Raw genomic sequence first — 24,634 nt, forward strand, 5'->3', positions numbered from 1 at the left:
GCCATTTTGAGCTCAATTTTCTTTGTACATGTCCTCCATGAAAAAACACAGAAAGCACGATTTTCATTGGACTGGGTGTGTAAAACAGATTATATCAATTTATAAAGCAGTGAACTGTCCTAAATTACACACACAAGCAATTTGAACAATGTACAAACTGGACAAATTAAAGAGGCGAAATAAACATAAATTTTATGAGGACAAACTCAAGATAACCGGTGTCAAAGCCCCCTTACTTACTAGTCCCCTACTTTTTAATCAGTACCAGCTCAATAAAACAGTTTCACTCCAGCTGTGTGGAAATTAACACTGCTTTTCACTGTTGTCATTTTCAATTCCTGCACAGAGGTGTTTAAGAGATTCCATAAATTTCTAAATTCCATCAGGTGTTAAGAGGATACTGCATCGAGCCAGAATAAAACATTCTCCATCTCCAGAAGGACTGAACTAAATGGAAAACAAAAACTTTTGATTTCGTTAACATAGTTAACTCCCCCTTGAATAAGAAAACAAAAACATAACTTGAGCATTCATGACAAAAAATTGTTATACTTTCATAGTATAGGTAGTAGTTCTCTGATGTGCAAGTCCCTCTGTTGAAGATGTGCGAGACAGAGAATGATAATGGAGAAATGCAGGGTGTAAAAGCAGGGTAAAAAGGGATTCTATATCCAAGAGATTGAAGGACAAGGCGGAGAAATGTGTTTACTGTGACACCTGTTAATTCACTGCACAAACACATCCACGTTTTCGTTTTCTCCTGCTGTCATAAATGAGGTAGCTTAACACCTCAAACAAAGGCACTGGGGAAAAGCAGCAGTGTGCTTTCCCTTCAGCTGTTTGTGCAAAAGAAAGATGAGGGGATTAGGGGACACTTTCCACTGCCTGCTTACCAGCAGCCATGGCGTCCTTGACCTACTGATAGAGAGATGTACGGTACAAAAGGACAGGCAGTGTAGCCCACTTACCTGAGATGCTCCATTGTTACAGTAACACTTTAGCATCACCTAATAAATTCTGTATTACAATGAATATTGAATGCATTAGTTTAAGTTTTATGACAGCAGCATCATCAGCGCCATCGCACAACACTTTAGTCTGTACACCATTTTATCAGCAAAGAACTGGACTTTTTTTCCCCCAGACTAGCGTTTGAATCCCAAATATGACTAAAACAAAAAATATTGCAAACTGAAAATCTAATAAACACAATAACGGAAAATTTGAGCTTCGAAGAATAGGATATTTACCCCCCCCCCCCCCCCCATAGAAAATAAATAAATAAACATATAAAACATGTAGCTATAGTAGTTCCACACGTTTGGTAGAGGGCCCTTAATACATTCTCAGTCACAACAATGTGAGTAGATAGGACTATAAAAGTTTATTAAAAATATTCACTGCCATTTTAGAGAATACCCTTTGTTATGTTGATAGGAAATGACCGTAGGAAAAAAAGCATGTAAGAAAAAAGATTAATTGCTCTTATCTCAATGCAATAATTTTCAACTTTTTTGAGGAAAACAGGGAAAAAACAAGTTTGTTTAATCCTTCAAAAGTCATGTGAACAATGACAACATCAATACAACTTTAATTTTTGTATCGTATTCCCACTTTCTATATCGTCAGATGGTGGAAGGACTACTTCGAGGATTTTCTCAACTCTAGATGACATGCCTTCTCTGTTGAGGAAGCAGAGGCTGGGACACTGGTGTGCGGATGTCTATTACCTAAGCTGAAGTCACCAATGGAGCTCCTCAGTGACAAGGCACCAAATGACCTAAAGTCTCTGAATGCTGTGGTGCTGTCTTGCTTGACATGTCTCTGCAGCATCAAGTATCAGTTGGGGACTAATACATTGAGAAACTGGGGTAGAGGTTCCCTTTTTAAAGAAGGGAGGATCATAGGGTATGTTCACTGGGGAAATCACACTTCTCAGCCTCCAAGAGAAAGTCTGTTCCAGACTACTGGAAAGGAGAGTTTGGCCAATAGTTACGTTCATTCAACCAGTCCATTTGTGTTTTATGAACAGTGTTCCCCGTGTTTTTTTAAGGAAGATGCTTACTGGGAGCTGTCCAGTTCCTGTATGACTGGAGTAAGAGCTTGGTTCGCAGTAAGTTGGACTTCAGCAGGATCGCCCTCCATCACAGATTCTGTTCATATTCATTTTGGACAGAACTTCTAGGCACAGCCAGAAAGCCGACAGGGGTCCAATTTCCTCTGCAGGGTGGTTGAGCGCTTCCTTGGTCACCCAGAGGGGAATTCCGATAAGGTTGGAATGCCTTCAAGGCACTATAGGACATGTCCAAGTGGCCGGTGAGAGGAAAGTCTGTGCATCTTTGCTTAGAGTGCTTTTCTTGCAATGAATGTAAATAGATGGATGGATACAGCTTTAAAAAACTACTTATTTACCTCGTCTTCCTTCAGAAATAGTCAATTAGAAAAGGCCCAGTATAGAATACAGTAGAATAGTATTGTGTTCTTTTAATGTTCTCCTGTATGAATAACACTCTTTCAAGAGGCTTTTCTAGACTTCTATATTTCTATTTGATATTCAACAAAAACCTTTAACTAGACATCACATCTTCTATGCTGATACTCTAGAGTTAAAAGACAGAGAAGTGGATTCATTCTGAATTTCTTATTACTGTATTAACATTCAGGTTAATAGAACTAAATAAAAATTATATTTTATGACCAATGCTAAATTCAAGGGATTTGGCTAAAACAAATTTAATGTTTAGAGGTTTGCATCTCATTTTTATGGAACATGCTGCATGTAGATTGCATGATTTACGGTTAATGAAAACTGGAAACTGACTCTTTGCTGTACATTAGGGCTGCACGGTATGAGGAAAACTTGCAATATGCGATATTAGTGATCAATATTGCAATGACGATATAACTGCAGATACATGAAAAAATAGCAAAACAACCAAAAACATAATTTCCATTTCACTGCAACAGTTTAATTTAAATAAGAGTTTACCCTAGTCTACATAGGAGGTTAACAACTAACATGAAAGGGCTCCATCCGACTGGTCAACAACGTGAAGGCGTCCATCCAATTGGTCAATTGCATAAAGGAATTTATTCGATAAATACTTCTAGCTGCTATAAGATTGCTTTAGCACATTTAAGGTAACCATTTATTGCCATTTTTGCTGTCTTTTGCGATACACGTAATGCACAGCATCATATCACGATAACGATAAATTTGTGATTTTTTTTGAGCAGGCCTACTGTACATAATGTATCTCAAGCACAGGATGGTATTTGGTTTATCAGGGTTGAATAGAAGACAAGGAACAAGAACAAAGCAAAAGATGCAAAATTTAAAGAGTTACATAGGTGAAAAAAGACCAAACGTTGCATTTAAGCTGCTTATAATTTAATTTTTTCGAGTAGTAAATTTAGAAAAACAAAAAATTAAATCTGCCCTTTTTTTATTATACATATCTACCTTTTTTTTTAAATTATACATAGACATTTGGTATTTATTCATAAATTCCAATAAACAAGATAACGACAGCAACTATCTCCAATTACCACCCATTGTTTCATATTACATTACAAATTAACTAGAAATCAGGACTGTGCGCAGCCAAGAAATCCTTTAAACACTGCTTTCCATATTTGGTAAAGAAGAGAGGCAGGTGGCTCAAGCCATGCGCAGCACGGCTCACTGGCCCATCAAACGCCTGCCAAGAGAGCTTTCTTGAAATTGTGTGAGCACACATTCTAAGCAGACAACCATAAATACAAGAGTGCAGACATCCCTTTTTTTCCAGTTCTCTTTTTACTCTAACATGTTTGCAGTTCACAGCTTGTATGCAACTGGTATTTTTTTTGCAAAATGACAGGTAGAATTTTGTGATTGAAGACGTTTTCTGCTTTAATTTTAGCTTTTACCTCAATGTTGAACTATAAGTCTGCTTAAACAGCTCATTGTTCTACACATTATGCCTTTTCCTGCCAGACTAAACAGAATCTCTTTATATGTTGGTTAAATGTGCTTATGCATCAAAGACCTTCCATCTCCTTTATCTCCATCTAAAAGTAAAAAACAGAGCCCTCCTTGTCTGTCTAGGTTTGTCTTCTTCCTCTTTCCATTTCTTTTTTTTTTGTGTGTTGTTCATTTACAGTTGAGTAGACACAGATTGTGCAGTAAAGAAGCACAGTAGGAAAAAGAAATTCAAACCCATTATCAACCTCTGCAGCTGCACGTTACATGAACTATGCGATGCGCCGACTACCACGGCATCTATCACCACATCAACATGCTGCGTTTATGGGCAGAATTCACTCCTCGCGATGCCTCATTGTGTGTACAGTAATCCCTTGTTTTTCGCGGGGGTTACGTTCCAAAAATAACCCGTGATAGGCAAAATCCGTGAAGTAGAAACCTGTATTTTTTTTTTCTATTATTATACAATTAAATACTCTATACATTGAAAAGAAAGAACAAACCATTTTACGGGCTCAAGCATTTGTTTCACAAATCAAAGTACTTTAAAAACGTTTTTTTTTCCCAACAAATAACTCTGTACTGTACTGTCAAATAATAATTTGAATCAATGTGAACAGTCAGAAGGCTTCAAATCGCGGAGATTAGCCCCACCCACCGCGACCCGAGTAATTCGATTAAACTGGAGAAAATTTAAAAAACAATTATGAAAAAAATACAAAGTACAGTTGGACAAATAGTAACTCAGGTGTATTTACTGCTCTTCAGACAGAGCCGCTGCATCCTGACTCCGCTCTGCAGTGTTTCCTTCTGTTGAAGCCCGCGGTGCAGCTGTGTTTGTTCGGGAGAAGAGCATAGTGATACACAGTTGTTGTCGCTCTTTTTTCTATGGGTTTTAGAGAAACTCCAAATTGCAAGAGAATTTGCACGTACGTGCTGTTAATTTGGCAAGCTGTTTTACGTACGTGTACTTATTAAACTGCAACATTATTGACGCACAGGTGGAGAAGAAGCGGAGTGACTTTTTAGCCAATCAGAATGCAGAACACAATACACGATGCAAATCCGTGAAGTAGCGAAACCGTGAAAAGTAAACCGCGTTGTAGCAAGGGATCACTGTAAATGGTAAAAAAAAAAAAAAAGGGGCGGGTGCAAAAGCATCCACAGTCATTTATGTCTTTGTTCTGACATTTAAATCAGTGTACAGTACAAAAAAGCAAATACCACAGAAGATGAAAAATAATTAAAAACAGGTTGTTGCTACTGTTGTATAAAATGTTATCAATCATAGTTTTCCTGAGATCCATCTATCAGAGTCCTAAGCAGACAGACCTGCCTCAGGGCAGAACCTACTGCCTATGTTGAGATGACTTTAAGGTATTTTTTGCAAATGAACAAACTACTGCACCGTGATGGACTGGGGACCTGTCCAGGGAGTAACCCGCGATCGCCTAAAAGGCAGCTAGGTAGGGCCCAGCAACTATGAATGGATATCAAAAACTGCTGTCATTTTCGCATAGACTCATTAAAGTAACATTTTTTTCATCTCTGAAGGGATTTTTGTTTCTACTAACATCTAAGAAGATAACATGTTCTCAAGTTGCATTTCATGGGCATTTCATCTCATAGGTTTTCTCTTTTGCTTTTAAGGCTTTGACCCATGATAAAAACATTTTAAAGGACTCCCATACTGATTCTACTCAGATCTAACCATCTCTGTTGCTCGCGTTTGGCCTTTCCTTCATTTCATGCTTTCATAAAATTGTTTCTTTATTGTTTTTTGATATCCACGAGGTTACAAACAGAGGGGCTGATGGTAATATGTGGCTTGCCTTGAGTCACAACAGATTCTTCTGACAGTACGTGTGACCCCGCTCCCCTCCCTACTGTTTAAAAGCACCCGTCTCTGCTTGACTCTTGCCCTGAAGCAATAGGGCTCCGTTTGAAGGTTATTTTCCCACAGAGCTTCAAGTCCTTCTCCTAAGAATTTAATACCACACTCTTTGGGTGAAAATATATCTGAATAGATAATAATTGTATTTTTGTGACAAAAAAAACGGCAATATTTGTCTTATTTGAGGCAGAATCTTATTTTACACATTGAAAATTTAAAAACAGGTGCATTGTATCAAAAAAGAAACAGAAGTAAGGAAATAAAATGGCATATATGGAAACATTAAAAAAGGTGTTGTTGCTCACTGCATTGACAGCATGGTTTGTGTTCAGGCTGACAGAAGTGTTGACCCCTCCTTCATGTTGACACCCCTGAGGTTTCTTCTTTTTTTCTGGAATTTGTTGTTTTTTTAGGAGTTTTTCCTTACCACGAAGGAGAGTCCAAGGGCAGGGATGCCCAGTTTAGTTTAGTCTGTTTAGTTTAGCACTGAGCTATTGAATTCTATGACTTTATATTCTTTATTATTCATGTTTATTATACGATTACTGGTATGAAGCCCATTGAGATTACTATTGTTGTAAATATTGGGCTGCATAAATAAAATTGAATAGAAGTGGAACCCCCATATGGGTTTGTTTGATCTGACCACTTGAAATGTCACAGTTTCACACTCACAGACCTGCTACTGACCAGGTAGTGTGCTGTTGACTCATTCGGTTCAGATTGTGTGTTCATTCAACACTTATGTTTTGTGCTTATTACTCCTGTGCAATGTGATCACAGAGGTCTAATGAGTTTGAATCTCCCATCTACATCAAGGTCAAAAATGTGAGTCAGACACATCACAGTGACCCAACTCTCATCTCCACTTCACAGCAGAAACATCACTTCAACTGCTGGTTTCTGCTCTAGGCATCACTGGCATGACATTCAGATAGAAGTCTGTTGATGAGGCACAAGCATCCAGAACGTTAATAAACAGGATCAGCAGGATTTGGAAACCTTTTCCACCCGTTCCGTCAGAAGCGCTCACAACACTGGGGGGAAAAATCCTTTTATAGGATTAAATACTAAAAAAGTATTATTAGTTAGCTTTTTATCCAATTAGTCTTTACTTGGGCTTTTCCAGTAAGTACCTTTCTTCACATTTGACTTCAACTCTTTTGTCCCCTCATCACAACTTCCAACTCCACTATTTTCCCAAGAAGTTAAGCATTTTGGGAAAACTTACACGGGAACTATGCATAGATCTGCTGTGTCATTAGGTTACAAAAATTTAAGAATTTTCCCCACGTTTGGCCATTTCACCCAATTTTAACGGCAGAGAATGCCCCCATCTGTCCTCAGCATCACTCATCTTCAACAAGCTTCATGGCTTTATCCAAGATAAAGTCACCTTCATGTTGGTAACAGCAGTTGTGGAACAAACATCTGCACATTTCCATGGTGATTGATGCTACGATCAACAGCTAAGACGACAGCAGTGTGAACATTCCCAGCCTTGCATGTGAAGGTAGTGATGAAAACTACCCACTGCTAAGAGTGGCTCATTTTTTAAACATCTGCTACTGACACCCACACAACTTCACAACTTCAGCATGTACAGTGAGGGCAGTCCAGGTGCATGCCCTTTGTCTCGATTCCGTGCATGCGTGCATTCACCAGTGCATATGCAAAGCGCTGCTGTTGTTTAGGGAGAACAATGTGTGTGAACACAGAATGCACGTCTTTTATTGGCAAATTCCAGGACTCAGTCCAACAACTTTAGCATAAACCACCAGACTCAAAAACAGTAATAACTTACATGCGCAGTCCTGACCGCCTGCAATAATAGTGGGAATGAAAGTTTTTCATACTACAGAGTTCTGCTTGTCTAGGACAATCTGAAAATACACTGCATAATTACAGTAAATCTCAATTTATCTTGAAACTTCTCCATCTTTCACAGATGTATTCTTCAATTTAGGATTGCACAATATGATTTGCGCAATTCCAAATTTATTGAATGTGAAATCAGATGTTTTCCCCAACCACCAATTCTGAATGTGCAGGTCGTTTGCTACTTATCCAAACATCTAAACTTCTGGGTTAACAACAGATAATTTCTATTATTTTATGTTTACTGTAATAGATTTTTTGTCATAAAAACAAAAAGCAAAACCATCATTATTAGCTACTTAGATGAGCTTCAAAAACTGTGGTAGCTAAATGATCATTTGCTGTTGAATGGTTCATAAGATCACTTCAGGCTGGTGTGGGAACTCCAGCAAAGATCACACGGGGAAAGAGTCATCACTTTGTAACCGTACGGTGCAAGCCTGAACTGTGCATATGGCATAAATAATAAACGTTCTTGAAGTTAACCGTTCTCAACCAGGAAACATGTGCCTGAAGTTATAAAAATGAGAAGTACCTGCACAATAGGGTTTGAATTCAAGAAGAGATGGAGATTTTCCAATACTTCTGATGTGACTCCTCTACGAAGGTCCATCCAAGAGTGGTATTTGGGCTTAGAACAACATAGGAGCATTTTGAAGTATTGTGTGTTTTCAACAGCAGAGTTGCGGCACTCCAGGTAAGAGACGACCTTATCATCACTGACATTTTCATGTTTTCCTTTTAGAGCCTTTAGACTTCTATGACCATATAAAACACGGCTGTGAGGCAATACTGTACCCCAAACACAAGATTTCAAGCAAATCAACCCAAATAAATGCGACCAACAATTAAAACAAAAGAAACTTTAAAATACTTCCCTAAAATTGTATGCAATTTACTTCCCTATTGGACCATTAGAATTGGATTTAAACCCCAACAAAACCTCTGTTCAAATTCTTTGAACCAAACTAGGAAAGCTAAAAAACCCCCGCAGCATTTGTTCAAGGCCAAGAAATATTTCACTGCAAAACAACTGGATAATGTTTTAATCATGTTGCTGATTTTACATAACCTTTCAGAGGGTTTTGTTCCTGCTATTGTTAATCAATTCAGAGTTAACGTGGAGTGCATTCAAATTAGAGCCGTCTGGTGCTGGCCAGATTTTGTGTCTGTGGATAGTCTGCTTTATTTTGAGTACATTTAATAGTCTGGACCAAACAAGAGAACAGAGGTTTGATTCAGAACATGGATCTCAGCCCACTCGCGTGTAAAAGCTGGTGTAATTTATCAACAGTGTAAATGCAATTGGGCCAGACCAGAATAAAAAGGTAAAGCAACTTTCAATAAAATTTAGGTAAATGACATACGAGGAAGTGAGCATCCCACATAGGCAACAACGTGTATGATCCCTTATGTCAGATAACAGTGTTGTTTCCATGTTAGAAATGCTCTTCTCGTAGGACCACAACCAGCCAGACAGGGGGCGTGGTCACCCAAATTGACCAGGCCACGCCTATAACAAACAGCTGATAGAGAATCACGATGAGCGCAAAAAGACTGCTTGTCACCAACTTAAATGTCTCTGAATATCACTGATATAACTAGGGAGTTTGCATGTTCCTCGCCACTCTGGCTTCCTCCCACAGTTCAAAATCATGCTTCATATTTTAATTGATTATTCAAACTTGTAACTCGGTGTGAATGCAAGTGTATGTGGTTGTGTGGCCCTGTGATGGATTGATAACAAGTCCAAAGTTGACCCCGCCTTCATCCAACAGTAACTGGGATAGGCTCCAGCAACCCCATGACCCCAAGAGGGATAAAGCATGTTTGGATGATAGACCAATGATAAAACCAAAAACTGACAAAAGTGATAATAAATCAAATTTCACTAAAAACCAGACTTTGTTTTCAACTTGTTTTTACTCTACTGAATCAGTTTGAAAAGAAACTACATGACAGACGTGAGCAAAAACGTGAGAAACCATTAACCTAAAGTCTTGAAGTCAAGTCAGAGCAACTAGACTTAAATTTGCTTACTTGAAACGTTTTGTCGCTAACGCAAACGGTTTCATCAGTCAGACTGGTGCTTATTCAACTGCTCCTGATTCACAACGATTTAAATAAAAAAATACTCAGAAATGCAATTTCAAACTTAATTTTCTTTATATATGTCCTCCATTATCAGAAAATTCCACAAGAACATGTTAAAAACACGGTTTTTATCGGAGTGGGTCTATAAGCCCAGAGACACACAAATAAAAGCAGCTGGACAGAAACGAGTTAGAAACTTAACATTAGATACAACATTAGATAAGTAGGAATATTAGTCGCTAAAAGACATCTGCCTAAAGTCCTGACAATACTGAATTTCTGATCCTGGTTTCCCTTCAACATCTTTCTAATCCCTATCCAGTCTAACCCAACACTTTGATGATCTCAGTACTCTTCCATCCCCCACTACTACACGGGATGAAGACTGTCAACAGGGCCGTATATCTGACACAGAGCACCATGCACTCAGACATTAGTCTGCAGTGGAGTGCTCACTAATGGGACAGTGGATATGGGAGGAATGGGAGAATGTTGCCGAGTGTTGCCGAGTCCATCAGACAGGTTACATAAGACATTGACAAAGACTCCCTCTTCGCAACACATCTAACAGCCCATGTTAGACACTTTAGAATGAGCACCAGCACAAGATCAGCTTGTGGGTTTTATGTTTTACGCATTTCCACGATAAGAAGTCAGCTGACACTGCAGATCATCAGCACAACAGTTGACGAATAGCAAAAACTTTGAGCCCACATTTTCAAAATGTTTTAATTTCTCTGTCTGCTCTAGAAGGGTAACCTGAGCTCCAGTCAGTTCAAAAGCATCACAGCCATTTAACACGCACACATGAGCGCATGAACAAATACTTCCCATAAATAGTTGTGCTCTTGATTAATGGACATCTGCTGAGTCTCTCCATGTTCCGCAAAACTCCACACATGAAGGATGTGGAAAAAATAAAGAGAGAAATTGCACTACTGCTGTTTCAGTAGACTTTCCCCCTCTTTCTCTTCCTTGCGCTTGTCATGTCACTATACAGTCACACTCTTTCACGCTTCCCTCTGTGCTCGCACAAACACTTCAGCAGACTGCTGGCGTTCCCCAGCAGTGAGCCTCTCTGAGAATGTTTGGTGTTACAAGCCTGAAGGAGTACACACCACCGGCGCAAGCTCACACGCCGCCTCCTACAGGCTTGCATGCTGACACAAGTGATGAATGACGCCGAGGGATAGAAATCAAGAAGGTCAAGAAGTTACAAACGGTGAAGTCAGTCTGTGTACTTTGACGTGTGTAATAAACCTCCAAGATAAATCGGTTTTGCCTGCAGTGTAGATTCCAGTCCTGGTATTAGCCATGGCAAAAGCAGCGCTCTTCAATTCTAAAGTGTAATTTTGAAACAAATATGAATAAATGAGACAAATTCAATTTAGGAAAGGAGAAAAAGAGACTAATGTGTGCAATAAAGTCTACAAGATGCAAAACAGACTCAAAACTGAGTTATTTATGGATGAATGTGTTTATCTCATGAAACAAAAGCAAAAAAAAGAAAAAATCTTCATTCTTCTTCTAATGGAGACCATTTAAAGGGAGTTGATATTTCCAGAAGGGTTCACTTTGTAAAATAAACTTTGACACGTTATTGTGCTGCAAGTCAGTTCTAAAGTACAGTTATATCTATTTTAAAGGTATTTCCTGTGGTCTTTTAATTACCATTATACTGTTTTAGGACAAAATAAAAAAATATTTAAAAAGTGCATTTTCTAGTTTCTGCAGAGCGGCAGGAGTTCGTCAGAAATTCGCCTCCGAGTTGTGGGCGGGACAAGCCCATTGAGACAACAGTTGTTATGATTCTGGGCTATACAAATAAAATTGAAGTGAATTGACTGTTACCTGCGGAGTAAGCCTGCCCTAAGTTCCCATTATCCCTTTGTTTACACACGCTCTCCCACTAGTTTACAGCCCCTTCTCAATCTCAATCTACTATTAGAGGTGAAACAAAAATGTGAGCAGTATCGAAGCTATTGAGACTTACAGTTTAGATCCAGAAGAAAACGAAGGTGAACATGGATTTATTTATCACAATGGAGCAGAGTGTGGACATAGTGGTCCAGGACTGCAGCAGCCACGTCACTGCTACAGGCTTTTTCAAATGGTATTTTTTCACCTGCTCCCGATTCAAAACAATTTGAAAAAATAAGTACTGAGAAATGCAGTGTTATGCTTAATTTTCTTTATACATGTCTTCCATCATCACAAAAATTCCACAAGAACATGAAAAACACGACTTTCGTCAGATTGAGTCTTTTAAGAAACTTTTTTTAAAAATATACATTTAAAGTATTTTTCCCTTTCTGAAAGAAACGCTAATTAGAGAAGTTACGTAGTTGTATTAGGGTTTGTGACATTTATAAACGAAAAATAATGAAGTTACTCGAGACAAATATCATTTAGCTTTATGATAACCGACTCTCCCATAAAGAACTACTTTTATGCACATTAACTGAGTTCATAGCAAAAAAAAAAAAAAAAAGTTGAGAAACTGCAAAGATACCTGCACTTCAAAACTACAGTCAAAGTGCCGCTCGCAACTTTTCAAAATAAAGAGGCGCGCGCGCACCTGGTTGGTGGTGTCGGGAGGCAGGTTCTTAATGAGGATCTTTCTCCTGTTGCTCAGCTCCAGGCGAGTTTTGGACAGCCTCCTCTCCACCTCCTCCGGCTCCAGGTCCGACAGGTCGCGGAGGCTAATCCCCAGCTCCGAGGGCTGCGCTGCCGCCGCAGCCGCCGCCGCCGTTGCCTCCTCATCCTCCGGCTGCCGACTCTCCGGGCTGTCCATTCCCGGCGAAAGCGCGCCGTCCTGGTCGAGAGAAGGGTGAACGCTCGGCGGCTGGATGGACGAAGCTGCCGCCATCTTGGGTAGCAGAGAGGAAAGTGTGAGGAGCGCGAGGGAGTGACAGGGTGATACGGAGAGCGCGCACGCGGGCGCAGGTGGGAGGTGTGTTCAAGTGCGCGCGCGCGTGTAGGAAATGCGTCCAAAATGTAATTAGGATTTAAAATGGGGGCGGGGGGATTACTGTTAATGCATAATGTGAATAGTTCATTTAATATGTAACATTTACTTTAAAAAATATTTCCAAATAATCCAGCCGGTTAATTCAGTATCATGGCACTGTGTCAAATATTTTACCGGCAATTACGTTACGTTTGGTGAAAAGACATTAAACACCCTAAAGACAACTGGATTTTAATGCAAAAACTGTTAAAATAAAATAAAAAGAACAAAGGAATTTATTGATAAATATTTCAAACTATTGATCTAAGCATCCTGTTTTGGCTCACGTGATCCCCCTGAATATCAGGCTGGACTCCTGGCGACCCCAACTGTCCAACTGTTTGCATGGGAGCCAATGCAGATTAGTTGAGATTATCATGCAGACACATTTGCCCCCTTTTGGTTTGCAGGATCAAGATACAGAAGCACAAAGACAACAGGCATAAAACATGCAGGGACGCTGCTTCGTCCATGCATGATTGCCCCAGCAATGGATTATTAAGGTGTATAAAATGAAGCTCTATTCTTATATTTATCCATGCAAAAACATTTCTTTTCAACAAATGGAGAAGAAAAGAAAAAAGCATTAACTTCAAAGCCAGTTAGCCTTCCTGTTCTTAATGTGACAATGAATGGCTGTGTGCTTTCCTTCCTTTCTATCCAAGTCATCCATTGAATGCCAACCTAACAGCCAAGAGAGCCTGCCTGCCCACTGTGGGTAAAAATCTGCTCCTGGCAAGCACAAGAGGAGGAGAGCTCCCTGCCGAGTCCTTACAATGCCTATGTGCCTCTAACAGACAAACACGCTGCATCGTCACACTCTGAGGATTGCATCGACCCTCACATGCAAACATGGAAACATCCACACATCAACCCAGTTTAAAAATATTTAGAGCAAGATTGTGTTGAGGCCTGCAAGAGACGATGAAAGCAACCTCCATGTTCTCTCCCTCACCATCTGTGTGGAGCACTTTTTGGCAGATCCAAGTCCAGACAATCGCACTTGTCAGTGGGTGAAAATGATCTCACGTTGCCAAATGGCTCAACCATTTTTTAGCTGGATCTTAGTGATGGTACATGAACGGCTTTGAATCCTTTGATCAGAGTAACCCCCAATCCACATCACAGTGAAAAGGTCACAGACAGGGTTTTTTGTACTTAAAGCAAAATATGATGTCTGTTCAAAGATGAGGAATCTGTAATCTATCTTTTTTAAAATACACAACTATTCTATAACAATACTGAAATGACTTGAGTATGTTTGGATGCCAATCTATGCACAGATATCCACAAAACCCTATGGAGTCATGACCAGTCTACAACAGTGACGTGCAGTCAGGAGAGGCAGGTGAGGCACAGCCTCACCTGTCATTATGGGAAGAAAAGAGAAAAAATAAATTCAATTATTATATTTAATCAGTAATTTGTGCTTTGCAGTCATTTTCCATTTAAATGTACCATTTTTGGGTGTTTTTTCTTTTCAAAATCGCTGAATTTCCGCATTTACCGTTCAGATACTAAAAAGTGACGTGCGATGAGGCACCAGCCCACTGAGCCTCACCTTGGATTGCGCAATACCTATGCAGTCAGACGGTACTGCTGTCTCTCTGTATGTCGGTTCAATCACTTGTACTATATGAGCTGAGTTTACATAATTTAGCAGATGTATATGATGTACAGTGTTTGTTTTTATAAATAACTGTATGTGAGGGACGTGTTTCTTGTGCTGAGCGCTAAACGCAGGCGAAAAAGCCGCTGGGTGAGGCCAGCAGTTCTCGTGCCTCATGTTAGCGGGCGCCGGTGAGCCCTGAGATTATGACGCTAAAAAATACTAGAAGAAGTGATAGCAAGCGGCAAGTCATTTTCTCCAGAAGGAGCGGCGTATGGACTTTATTTACAAGTAAAGGTAAGACGATAACAAGGTTTGTGCTTTTTTCTATGCTGAAGTTTGTATATGAAAAAAAAAACACGTTGAAATGATATTTTAAACAAAACACGTTAACTGTTGTCAATTAAATGGTGAATAAGTTACTCAGTATGGTTCATATGTTTGTAAATCTGACTGATGACGTCAGTGCCTCACCAGCCATTAACCTCACCGCACGTCACTGGTCTACAATGAAGAACAGTTGTGAGAAAGCTACTGCATCAACACATTCAAGAGTTTACTATTTTTATCAACACAAAGTTTTAAAATAGATTATTTTAGTGTTTTTCTTTATGTGCGTTCATGCTTGTACAATGAGCCGTAAAAATCTGTAGCTATCTGGGGTTTTAATGAGAGCTCATTCATTCTGCTGCACAATACACTTAACTGACTCAACAAAGTCTGTTTCCAACCGACTCCAGAAAATGGGACTGATCAGACCTGGTAGGTAAGCACATATGAATCTGTGCAAATTACATGAAAGAGCCGGTGTTAGTTGATGCAGTTTTTCCACAGAAAAAGCACAGCTGCTGCGTAAAGTAGCTTAATAGCATAATAAGTTTTGTTTTTTTGTTGTTCAAATCCGTGCACATTCAACACTTCAGGTGCATAAAGAGTTTGTCAACCTGAGTGTAGATGTAGCAGAGGTTTGGAGCTTCCTAATCTTTACTAACCAGCATGATGGTTTATTATGGTTTGTTTAGCAGGGAATAATTTGCATTTTTATCCGCATTGGAGGCTTTTTGGCCATTCTGGTTCTTATCAGTCATGTTTTGTGCTCCCTTTGGTTTTCTGTTTTCCACAAGTCAAAACGCACCAGATTCAAGAGTTAGTTACCATTTTTTTGGACTATAAATCGCTCCTGAGTATAAGTCATAGCAGCCAAAAACAAAAAACTTAAAAAAGAAGACAACAATCATATATAAGTTGCACTGAAGTATAAGTCACACTTTTGGAAGAAATTGATAAAATATGGGAATAAGAACAGACATTTCATCTTGAAAGGCAAATTATAATAATGGAACAGATAACAATAAAAGACTGACTATCAGTGCGATTCACTACCGTAACCATATATAGCTTCACCAAACATAGGAGGAATTGAAGTGTCTAGTATGTTAGCGCAACCATAGCATAAAGAACATGCTAACAAGTCAACTGATGTTTTTAGATCACTTAAAATCACTAAACTCATTGAATTCTTCATCCTCTGTTCTTTTGGAACAAATCCGCGGAGGCCGAAGCTGCTTCTTCTGCGTTGCTGTTAGTAGCAAATGCTAATAAAAACACCCACAGTGCCCTCTAGAGGTTGTTAGTGGGAAAATATGAAACATTCAGCAATCACATATAATAAAAATAATACATTTAATTACTAAGCACCTTTCCGGGCTCCCAAGGACACTTAGAAAACTGGTCAAACTATGCAAAAAAATAAAATAAGAAAACACAACTTTTACCCTAAAAAATACAGTACTCAGTTGTTTCTGTCTCAATTAAACCCCGTTCCCCTTATTTCAGTCCACAGATTTTGGTTCGTCACTGTCAGATCCTCACATCTACACCTCAGGGTTCTGTTTTGTCACATTTTACTTTTATTTTAAAACTTATATATGTTTATTCACCAAAGATTTATCACGCAAAATCAACTTCTTGAGCTTTGTGTATGTATGTGAGTGTATTATGTTTATTCCTCACAAAAAACAAACTTAAGGAGTATTTTGATCCATTCACGCATTTCTGAGTATTACTCTAAAAGCCTGCTCTCTGAGCATCAGCCTCTCCCAATTCACGAAAACGAGTGGGTCCTCACATTGTGACGTAGATAAGTGAGAACAGCCCCTTCCAGGAAGAGTCTGCGCTGCCAGCACAGTCCCCAGGATAACACACACACCCACTTTCTCCACGGAGCTAAGAGTGTTTGGCAAAAACGCTTTTTATTTTCTCAATTTGCCCATCCACCTTTGCAAAAGTTAGGATATTGTTTGTTTTCGTGGGCAAAACACAGACTCGCTGCCGAGGCCGACTCTAGGATGATGTCATGAAATGGGCGGCACCCACAAGGAGTGAAAGGCGGTGCCTTAGAGATCAAGTCGTCTTACTGCCACGTAGGAAAATGAGCTATGAAAATAAGTAATATTTAATTAAAAAATGCAATAATATATAGGTAATATATATTATCATACATATGGATATAGTTTACGCTGAAAGACTTAACAAAAGCATGATAGAGGAATTTAAATTCTGTTGTCACATCTCCAATGTTACCCCGTTTGGGTCCTTCACACATCACAAACCACCATTCCTGACATTTTTAAGTTTGCCAAACTGGTCAATGGTAAAAATGTCTCATTTCTAATTGTACTTTTAAGAAAAAGGATAAAAAGACGGCTTTAAGCTTGGAAAAAGTCCTAACGTGTGATTTTGAGCCAACTCTAGCCTGTGTAATAGTGGATGCCCTGCAAACAGGAAATGAGACATTTTATGAAAAGATATGCCAGGCCTTGCTCCCCACTTGCAGGTTGATTTTGAATCACTGTGGTAAAGTACTTATCATTTACATGAGAGAACTATTTAATGGTTCTTTCAGTCCCTTTGCGCGCTTATGCACCTAAAATTATCATGTCACTTTTAAACGCACACGTGTAGTAGTTTATGCTGGTCTGCAGCTGTCCATCATTCCTACACAAACTGAACTTTGAAAAGCTTTTACATATGTGCCAGCCCAGTCCCAGAATGGGCCACGCTTCAAACAACCGAAAGGAAAAGAGATGTTTCTCTCTCAGCGTCTAAAACACAATTGCCTTCCTGGTGCTTTTGTGTGTCAGCCAGTGATTCACAGCCTTTTGGAGTGGGTGGCAAGTAGAGAGGAGAAGAAAAGCGGGAATACACTCACCGCTGTTCGCTGGGACTGAGTGTGAGGGCGTGGGTGGACTGAGAGGCTGAACAGGCGAAGCTGGCACCTGGGATGAGCGCAGTAGGCGTAAGGATGGGAGGGAAGGGGAGGAAGAGGTACCGCGAGGGATGGGTAACAGTAAATGGTTAAGTGCTTCGTTGTGTGGGGGAGTTTACGGGGGACACGTGCATAGAGACCGAGCAGCGTGGTGATGGATATTTGAGGCTGTAAAACTGAAAGAAAAGGAAAAAAAAACACAAAAAAAAGATGGGAAATTGTTTGTAGTCCACAGCTGCTTAGACTTCCTTCCTTTTATGGCAAAGCAGAAACTAAGGAACCAAATCAAAACAGCTGACCTGAACATAGAAGTATTACAGCTTATGAATGAGTGCCCCCCTGTGCAATTCCTGTCCTAATTACAGTGGTCATAAGCTTGCCTCCTCATCAGGGAAGATATTTAGAGCAGGTGAGTGTCATGGTAGTCTCTTTTAGTGAAACAGTGCTCTGCTTTTAACCAGTCCTTATCGGTTTTCCATGTTGGGAACTTCCTAAAAAAGGACGATTACACACTTTCTAAACTTTGAATTGTATTCTGTGATCACCTTTTGGAGATTTACTGCAATAACGTGCAAATTCAAAGTAGCAGACGGTAAACAATGGTATGCAAGAGTTAGGACAATCGCACGGAAAAAGATTGTATTTGGGAAACTGGGACTTTCTGGACAGGACAAAATGTGCTGCTAGTGCACGTCTGCTGTGCTAGTTGGCAGAGCGAAGCCTGACTGAAATGACCCGAGGGTGCTTGGACACCAAGCTCAGTGCTCTAATTCAGTTTCTTTGCGTCAGACAGCTCAGAAGAAAGAGGAAGACTTGTGGAAGCGCAGTGAAAGGGAAAATGTGAGGAAGACAGGACAGTTCAGTTCATAGATCAGATGTGGAGGGAAAAAATATGGGGATAAGGCTTGTTTCTGCATCCAGACAGGCAGAGAGACCTCCCTCATTCCATCAAAATTCAAGAGTACTTAAACACAAAAACATCTACTGTCACATGTTTATGAACCTTAAAGAACTTAGTGAAAATATATCAAAATGCCGGAAAGTAAATGTTCTTTCTCAGCAAAACTAAAATGAATATACAGAGTTCATTTTTAAAAGTCAACTACTTATATGTTTTGGGTTACTCTGTAATGCCAATAGTGTTGCACAAGATTCTTATTAATATTCACAATGCATCTTTTGGGGACATTTTGTTACTTATAGACCAAAGCCCAGATCTGTTTGCATTAGCTTTACTATGAGAAGCTCAGTTTTTGCGTAGCTAAAATGTTAAATGCAAATTAAATAGCAAATTATAGGGTAAAGTATTTTGATGTTTTATGCCACAAAAACACACGTTGTGGGTCAAATTTAATAAGGAACAGCACCACATTTGCAGCAAAGCCCTGTTAGCATCACAGTTCCAGAAGACTGATGTTTGTTAAAAACATCTACCTTCATGAAATAACTGTTATTGTGATCAATTTGACTGCCAATCAGTCAGTTCCCCTAGAAAAAATAATGTTCTTTAATTAGTACCGTAATTAAATTGGATCCGTTGTCTTTGCATGTTGATTTATAGTTCTAGGCTGACATTTTTTAATACGTCGAGCAGCAACTGGGTTAAAGTCAGACCCTATCAATATTTTTAGAGTGCAGATGAGAGGAAATAAGGCCACACAATCATTTTTTCTAAACCCCAGACACGCTTTTTTACGTTTGGAACCGTTTTGATTCCATTGAAGTATAAAGAGAAGCCTGTAAAACTGCTTTTCTTTGTTATACTGTGTCAGAACCATGTTGCCTCTCTTTCTGTGTCTGCCTCCAAGATCCCCTGGTAGGAAACACCATATGTACAAGGAGGCCTCATAAATAACTTACAGGGCCTTGCAGGCAGTAGCACCATTCTTCTTCTTCTCACAAATGGCTTGACCTATGACCAGCAGCTCCAAGCGTGTTGCAGAATGCTCTTCTGAAGGTCGCGTTTTGGGTTGAATGCTGTCGTTACAGTAAGGGTGTCTCACGTCTTGACATAGGTCAGGCATAAAAATAGAAAATAAATTGAATATTTGACCTTGATGTCAAAAGATTGATTTTTTTCCCTTTCATTCTGCATCGGAGTGATAAATCACAGACTGTCCATGAATACATGCACGAAATTCTTACTTTTGACTGCGTACTGTCATGTGCAATTAAATTAACCAATGCTCAACAGGAAAACACGGCATTTTTCCGGCTTCTACGCTACTAACAAATCAACCCAAATCTACTGTCACTTCTGTCCTTAAAAAAAAAAAAAATCAAGAATTATTGAAACAGAAAAATGCTGACAAGCGAGTCAAAACATTGCCGGGTATTAAATTATTACACCAAAAAAACAAACTAAATCCACAGAAGCCAAGACACACTGATTTCATAGTACACATTTTCCAAAACAGTGACAAACTTACAAAAACCTAAAAAAATGTTTACCAAAATTTAATTTTTGTATTATTGTGCATGAAAAAACCAGCTGTTTTCTACATGCAACATTACCGCAGTACGTGCTTAACCCTCAGCCCACACGTTAATTCTGACATTCATTCATGTTTGCCCTAAAATAATAAAAAAAATAAAAGATAAATAAATCTCCCCACAATATGAATGTAAAATGCACTTTATCACATTCAAATGGCAATAAATCTCATTTTTATAACTTTGTATGATACATGGGAGGGTGACATACATAATTTCCTTCAGAAAAGTAATTACAATTCAGAGTGTCCTGTATACATACATACATACATATATACTTGTTTACAACAGCAGGTAAATACTGTTAGAAAGCTCCCCAGGAACAAAAATAGAAACCATTGTCACACTGAGTTTGTAGAGAAATCTGACCCAGCTTACACATGTTATTGGAAAAAACTGGCCACAGTGAGTTTGATCAGACGTTAGCTGCACAGTGAGCTTATTGGATGACGTACCAAATAAATTACAGGAAACAGACACGAACATTTGCAGTTTTTGGTGTTTGATAGAAATACTGTAACTGTGAATGAACAGGCAACATGACAAAAATCCTTATTTTTCTTGGGTCATTTGACAACTTCTTATTGTGCGGATGAGCTATGAAACAGTCTAAAATGGCTGTAAATGAATATCGTTGCTAAGCCTTATATAGCAACAGGATCCCAGTAGTGCTAACCAGAATCTACTACAAGGCTACCGTTTTGGTCATTAGTCACTGAAAAGCTGTTGTAACTCCTACTAAAATCTAAATGTTTTCATAAACATCTTGAAGACTTTAGAACTCTGAAATCTAGACATATTTTAAAACATAAAAAGTGTGTATTTGCAATTTCTGCCTTCCATCCAATATGGACCTAAAGAAAAATACGCCTATAAGACATCCAAAATATAGTGAGACGCCGTGAACAGACGATTCAATAAACACATATCTGAGCATCATGTGAAGCATACGTCATGTGTCAACATTTCAAAATGGAGAACAGAGCATCAGTGGGTTTTGTTTCGGTATTTACATTATGTAACGGATCTTTAAAAACAGACATTTTGCCACCCGAGGGGGAAACAAAGGAAGTCATGCTGATGCTGGTTTGTCATGAACTCAAAGCAAACATCAGGTGACTCTTCATCTGGATAAAAATAAGCAGATTTCAATATTGTTTTTCTACTGAAAAATAAGGAATTCAATGAAAATGCTCCACGTGCTGCACTCCCTCCCCCATGAAGACATTCAAAAAGACACGTAGAAAATATACTTTGAGTGGTTAACCACAAAAGGCGGCGACAGGAGGGCGGGGCCTCTGCGCAGCATCAGCAGCATCTTTGACTCTCTTTGACAAGTAGACTGCATTTGGAGCGTTTCTGACATCCAGTCCAGACAGAGCACAGTCAGCATCGCTTTGGCCATAAAAGCCAAGCGCTCAGAGACCGAGGCGGGGAATGTTTTCTTTTTTTTACTGATTTCCATCGTCTTTCTCCGCCTCTTTGACAGAATTTCTTCATTCAGCAATAAAGTTGGATTCTTCACACAGACAGATCAGGGAGAAGGAATGCTTTCTTTGAATTTCTTCTCCCCTCCAGCAGGTTTCATCTCACATGAGCGCAGATCTCAGAAGACAGAGATGTGCTGCATGTTAAGAAGCATTTCCTCCCCAGCTGCTCTGATGCAGGATGTGATTAAGGCTCACTTTTTTCAGACTTGTCTTTAAAAAAAAAAAAAAAAAAAAAGAACGTGCATTTCTTGACAAAGAAAATAGTAGCTGATCCACAAAAGCGTATCAATTTTCCAAAAACATCCATAGAATCCCCTTTTCAAAGAGTAAAAACATTTATGTGTTGACGTCAAGGTATGGTGTTGCACTGAAATGTCATAATAGATGAGTTTATGGCAACGCTACTGTGTTGAATTTCATTCATTCCATATGCAGTCTACAAAGGCTGACAGTGCTTTGTCAATTTTCTGCCCACACATTCCTTGTCTGCAATAAAGCAGTGGCACCGATGCAGACGTCTGAAGCCTCTTAAAAATATTTGCAGGTGTAAACAGGCGTAGAGTTTTTATAGGGTTTCAAAATCTAGAGCCAAAAAAAAAAAGGTTTGCACCTTGTAAAACTTTGGATGCATTCTTCAGCGCGCTTTTACAAGATGGTTTGGGGTAAAAAAAGACACATTTGTAAAAAAAAAAAAAAGCTACTTTAGAGGAGAAAAATGTGTTTTTTAAGAGAACTTGTAAATAATCTGGTAATGAAAAGTCTGATGAAAACCAAAAGCATTTGATCGGATGAAACAAGCTCTCAAAGAGTAAAATGGCCAACATGCTTTCAGGAAAATAGCTGAGCATCATCAGGCCTGGGTCTGTCGCGCAGAGGCCGACAAGAATATCATTTCACTGGGTGGCATCGCGGTTCCCATCTGTCATGAAAAACTTCTTTAATAAATAGTAGAAAAATATTATTTTTCTCTTAAAAGTCTATTTTACGTAAAATCTGTTTTTTAGACTGAAATTCATAGACGTTTGCAGAAATGAGATCCCACTTCTCGGCGTTTTCTGTCGTCCTCCGGTTCTCCTTTTGTCCGGACACAGGAGGCAACTTTCCGAGGAAATCCACTACAGATTTGAGGAGGAAGAGATGGAAGTTAAATCCTAACGGAGCCAGTTCTTCGTTTAAAAAGAAAGTACTTCCGATCTTCATCAGATATGCCCCACCGTGATTTTTCTTTTTTTTTCTTTTTTTTAAATGTACAGAGATCTATCTGTGTTTCTGACCCCACTAGAGGGCTTTGCAGAAAAAAACTCCAGCTACTCCCAATGTGGAACACTGAAAAATGAAGATCTTTGTCCCTGCATTTCTCATCCATAGTGATATTCAGGGAGTCAAGCAGCATCTTGTGTGATCCCAAAGCTTGTCAAATCCTGATTCCTGTGAAAAATCTCATTTCCAGCTGTTACATTCTGTTTGCTTATTCTCTGTGTGACTTTCTGAGCTACAAGGAAAAAAAAAGGGAATGTCACTTCATAAGGTTCCATTTCGTCTTGAGATGCTAGATCCACTTCTGGCTTTAACCATCTGGACAAACAGCGAAGAATCTTTTCAATAAATGCTCTTTGCTGTACAAACGACACTGTTCCATCCCTGACGGGAAGGTTGCCGGCGGATCAGCACTCTGCGTCCACGCTGTGCACGGTCACTGCAGCCTGCAGGTGGTGCGTGTGCAGGGGGTGGTGGTGCGTGTGTCGGTATGGATGGAATTTGTGGCTCAGCAACGCGGCCGTCTGGGGGGGCGTGTCCAAGTCCAGGTCGTCGTCGTGGTTGCCAACGTCAACACCTGCCGAGAGTGGATCGTTGTTCCCGGGTGGATTCTCGCTGTCTTCCTGTGGACTCATGGTGCTGTAGCCTGAACAAAATGAAACATACTGGAATAAACAGGCTAGTTCTGTTGATTCCTGACACAGACATCTCATCTGACCCCTGAAACTTGAGCTTTTTCAGTTTAGAAATACGTGCAAAAAAGCCAGTAACTGCTGAGTATATTAGCTACAAGCTTTAAAGTACTTCACTTTGAATTTGTCAAATTTAAATGGAACCACCAGAGACATTTTTAAAAAGTGGAAAATTTAGATGAGAGCTTGTTGCAACTTTATCAAAACAAAATTGCTGTTTCCTTTAAGAAATAAAACAGTCATATTAGAGTGATTAATTGTATAAACTAGTTATTTGGCCAAACCATTCCTCTGAAGTCCCACTCTGCTCATCTTTTGATCTCTTCTCAAAGTGTTCCCACCAGTTTTTAGCCAATATCCCAAAAAACTTGTCATTTTCTAGTATGTAGTTTCTGCAGAGCAGCAGAAAGAAATTTGCCTCTGCGTTGGTGTGGCGCAACCAGGCCCCCTCTTCCTGTCTCCAGCTAGTGTAGAGCCCCTCACACCCCCAACCTAACATTAGTGATGCCACAAAAACGGCGAGCGATATTGGAGCTATCCAGCTGGACAGTTTTGAGCCAGATCCCAGCTGTAATGAGGAAAATGAAGACGTTCATGGATCTATTTGTCTACAAGTGGATGCATTGGAATGAAGCTCTTTTTTCAAAACAGCATTTTTGTCTGCTCCTGATTCACAACCGTTTGAATAAAGAAACACTAAGTAATGCAGTTTTAAGCTTAATTTTCTTTATAGATGTCCTCCATCATGAGAAAAATGCCACAAAAACATGTTAAAAACACAAAAAACACCATTTTCATTGGAGCGGGTCTCAAGGAGGATCTGGTATTTCTTTCTTTGCCTTAAAAAAAGTATATAAAAAAATATAATATAAAAAAATAATCATAATTTATCAGTAGAGTTGAGAAATTTAACTGATCTTAAACACTTGAAAATCTATGCTTTTCACTCACCCTTAAGGACAAAATCTATTACTCAAAAAAA

At 39.3% G+C, this 24,634-nt stretch overlaps 2 protein-coding genes across 2 annotated transcripts in view; both read right to left on the reverse strand.

Moving 5' to 3' along the window:
* The window catches only part of raver2 (ribonucleoprotein, PTB binding 2), an 89,241-nt gene extending 76,379 nt beyond the window's left edge, over positions 1-12,862 (reverse strand). The window contains exon 1 of the mRNA XM_023954321.1: positions 12,412-12,862. Coding sequence (XP_023810089.1) covers positions 12,412-12,702 — 291 coding nt within the window. The 5' untranslated portion in view covers positions 12,703-12,862. The remainder of the gene's footprint in view (positions 1-12,411) is intronic.
* A 7,477-nt stretch (positions 12,863-20,339) lies between these two features.
* Positions 20,340-24,634, reverse strand: part of cachd1 (cache domain containing 1) — an 82,527-nt gene continuing 78,232 nt past the window's right edge. The window contains exon 27 of the mRNA XM_023954323.1: positions 20,340-23,606. Coding sequence (XP_023810091.1) covers positions 23,368-23,606 — 239 coding nt within the window. The 3' untranslated portion in view covers positions 20,340-23,367. The remainder of the gene's footprint in view (positions 23,607-24,634) is intronic.

The sequence above is a fragment of the Oryzias latipes genome, chromosome 4 (assembly GCF_002234675.1).
Source record: "Oryzias latipes chromosome 4, ASM223467v1".
Classification (NCBI taxonomy): domain Eukaryota; kingdom Metazoa; phylum Chordata; class Actinopteri; order Beloniformes; family Adrianichthyidae; genus Oryzias; species Oryzias latipes.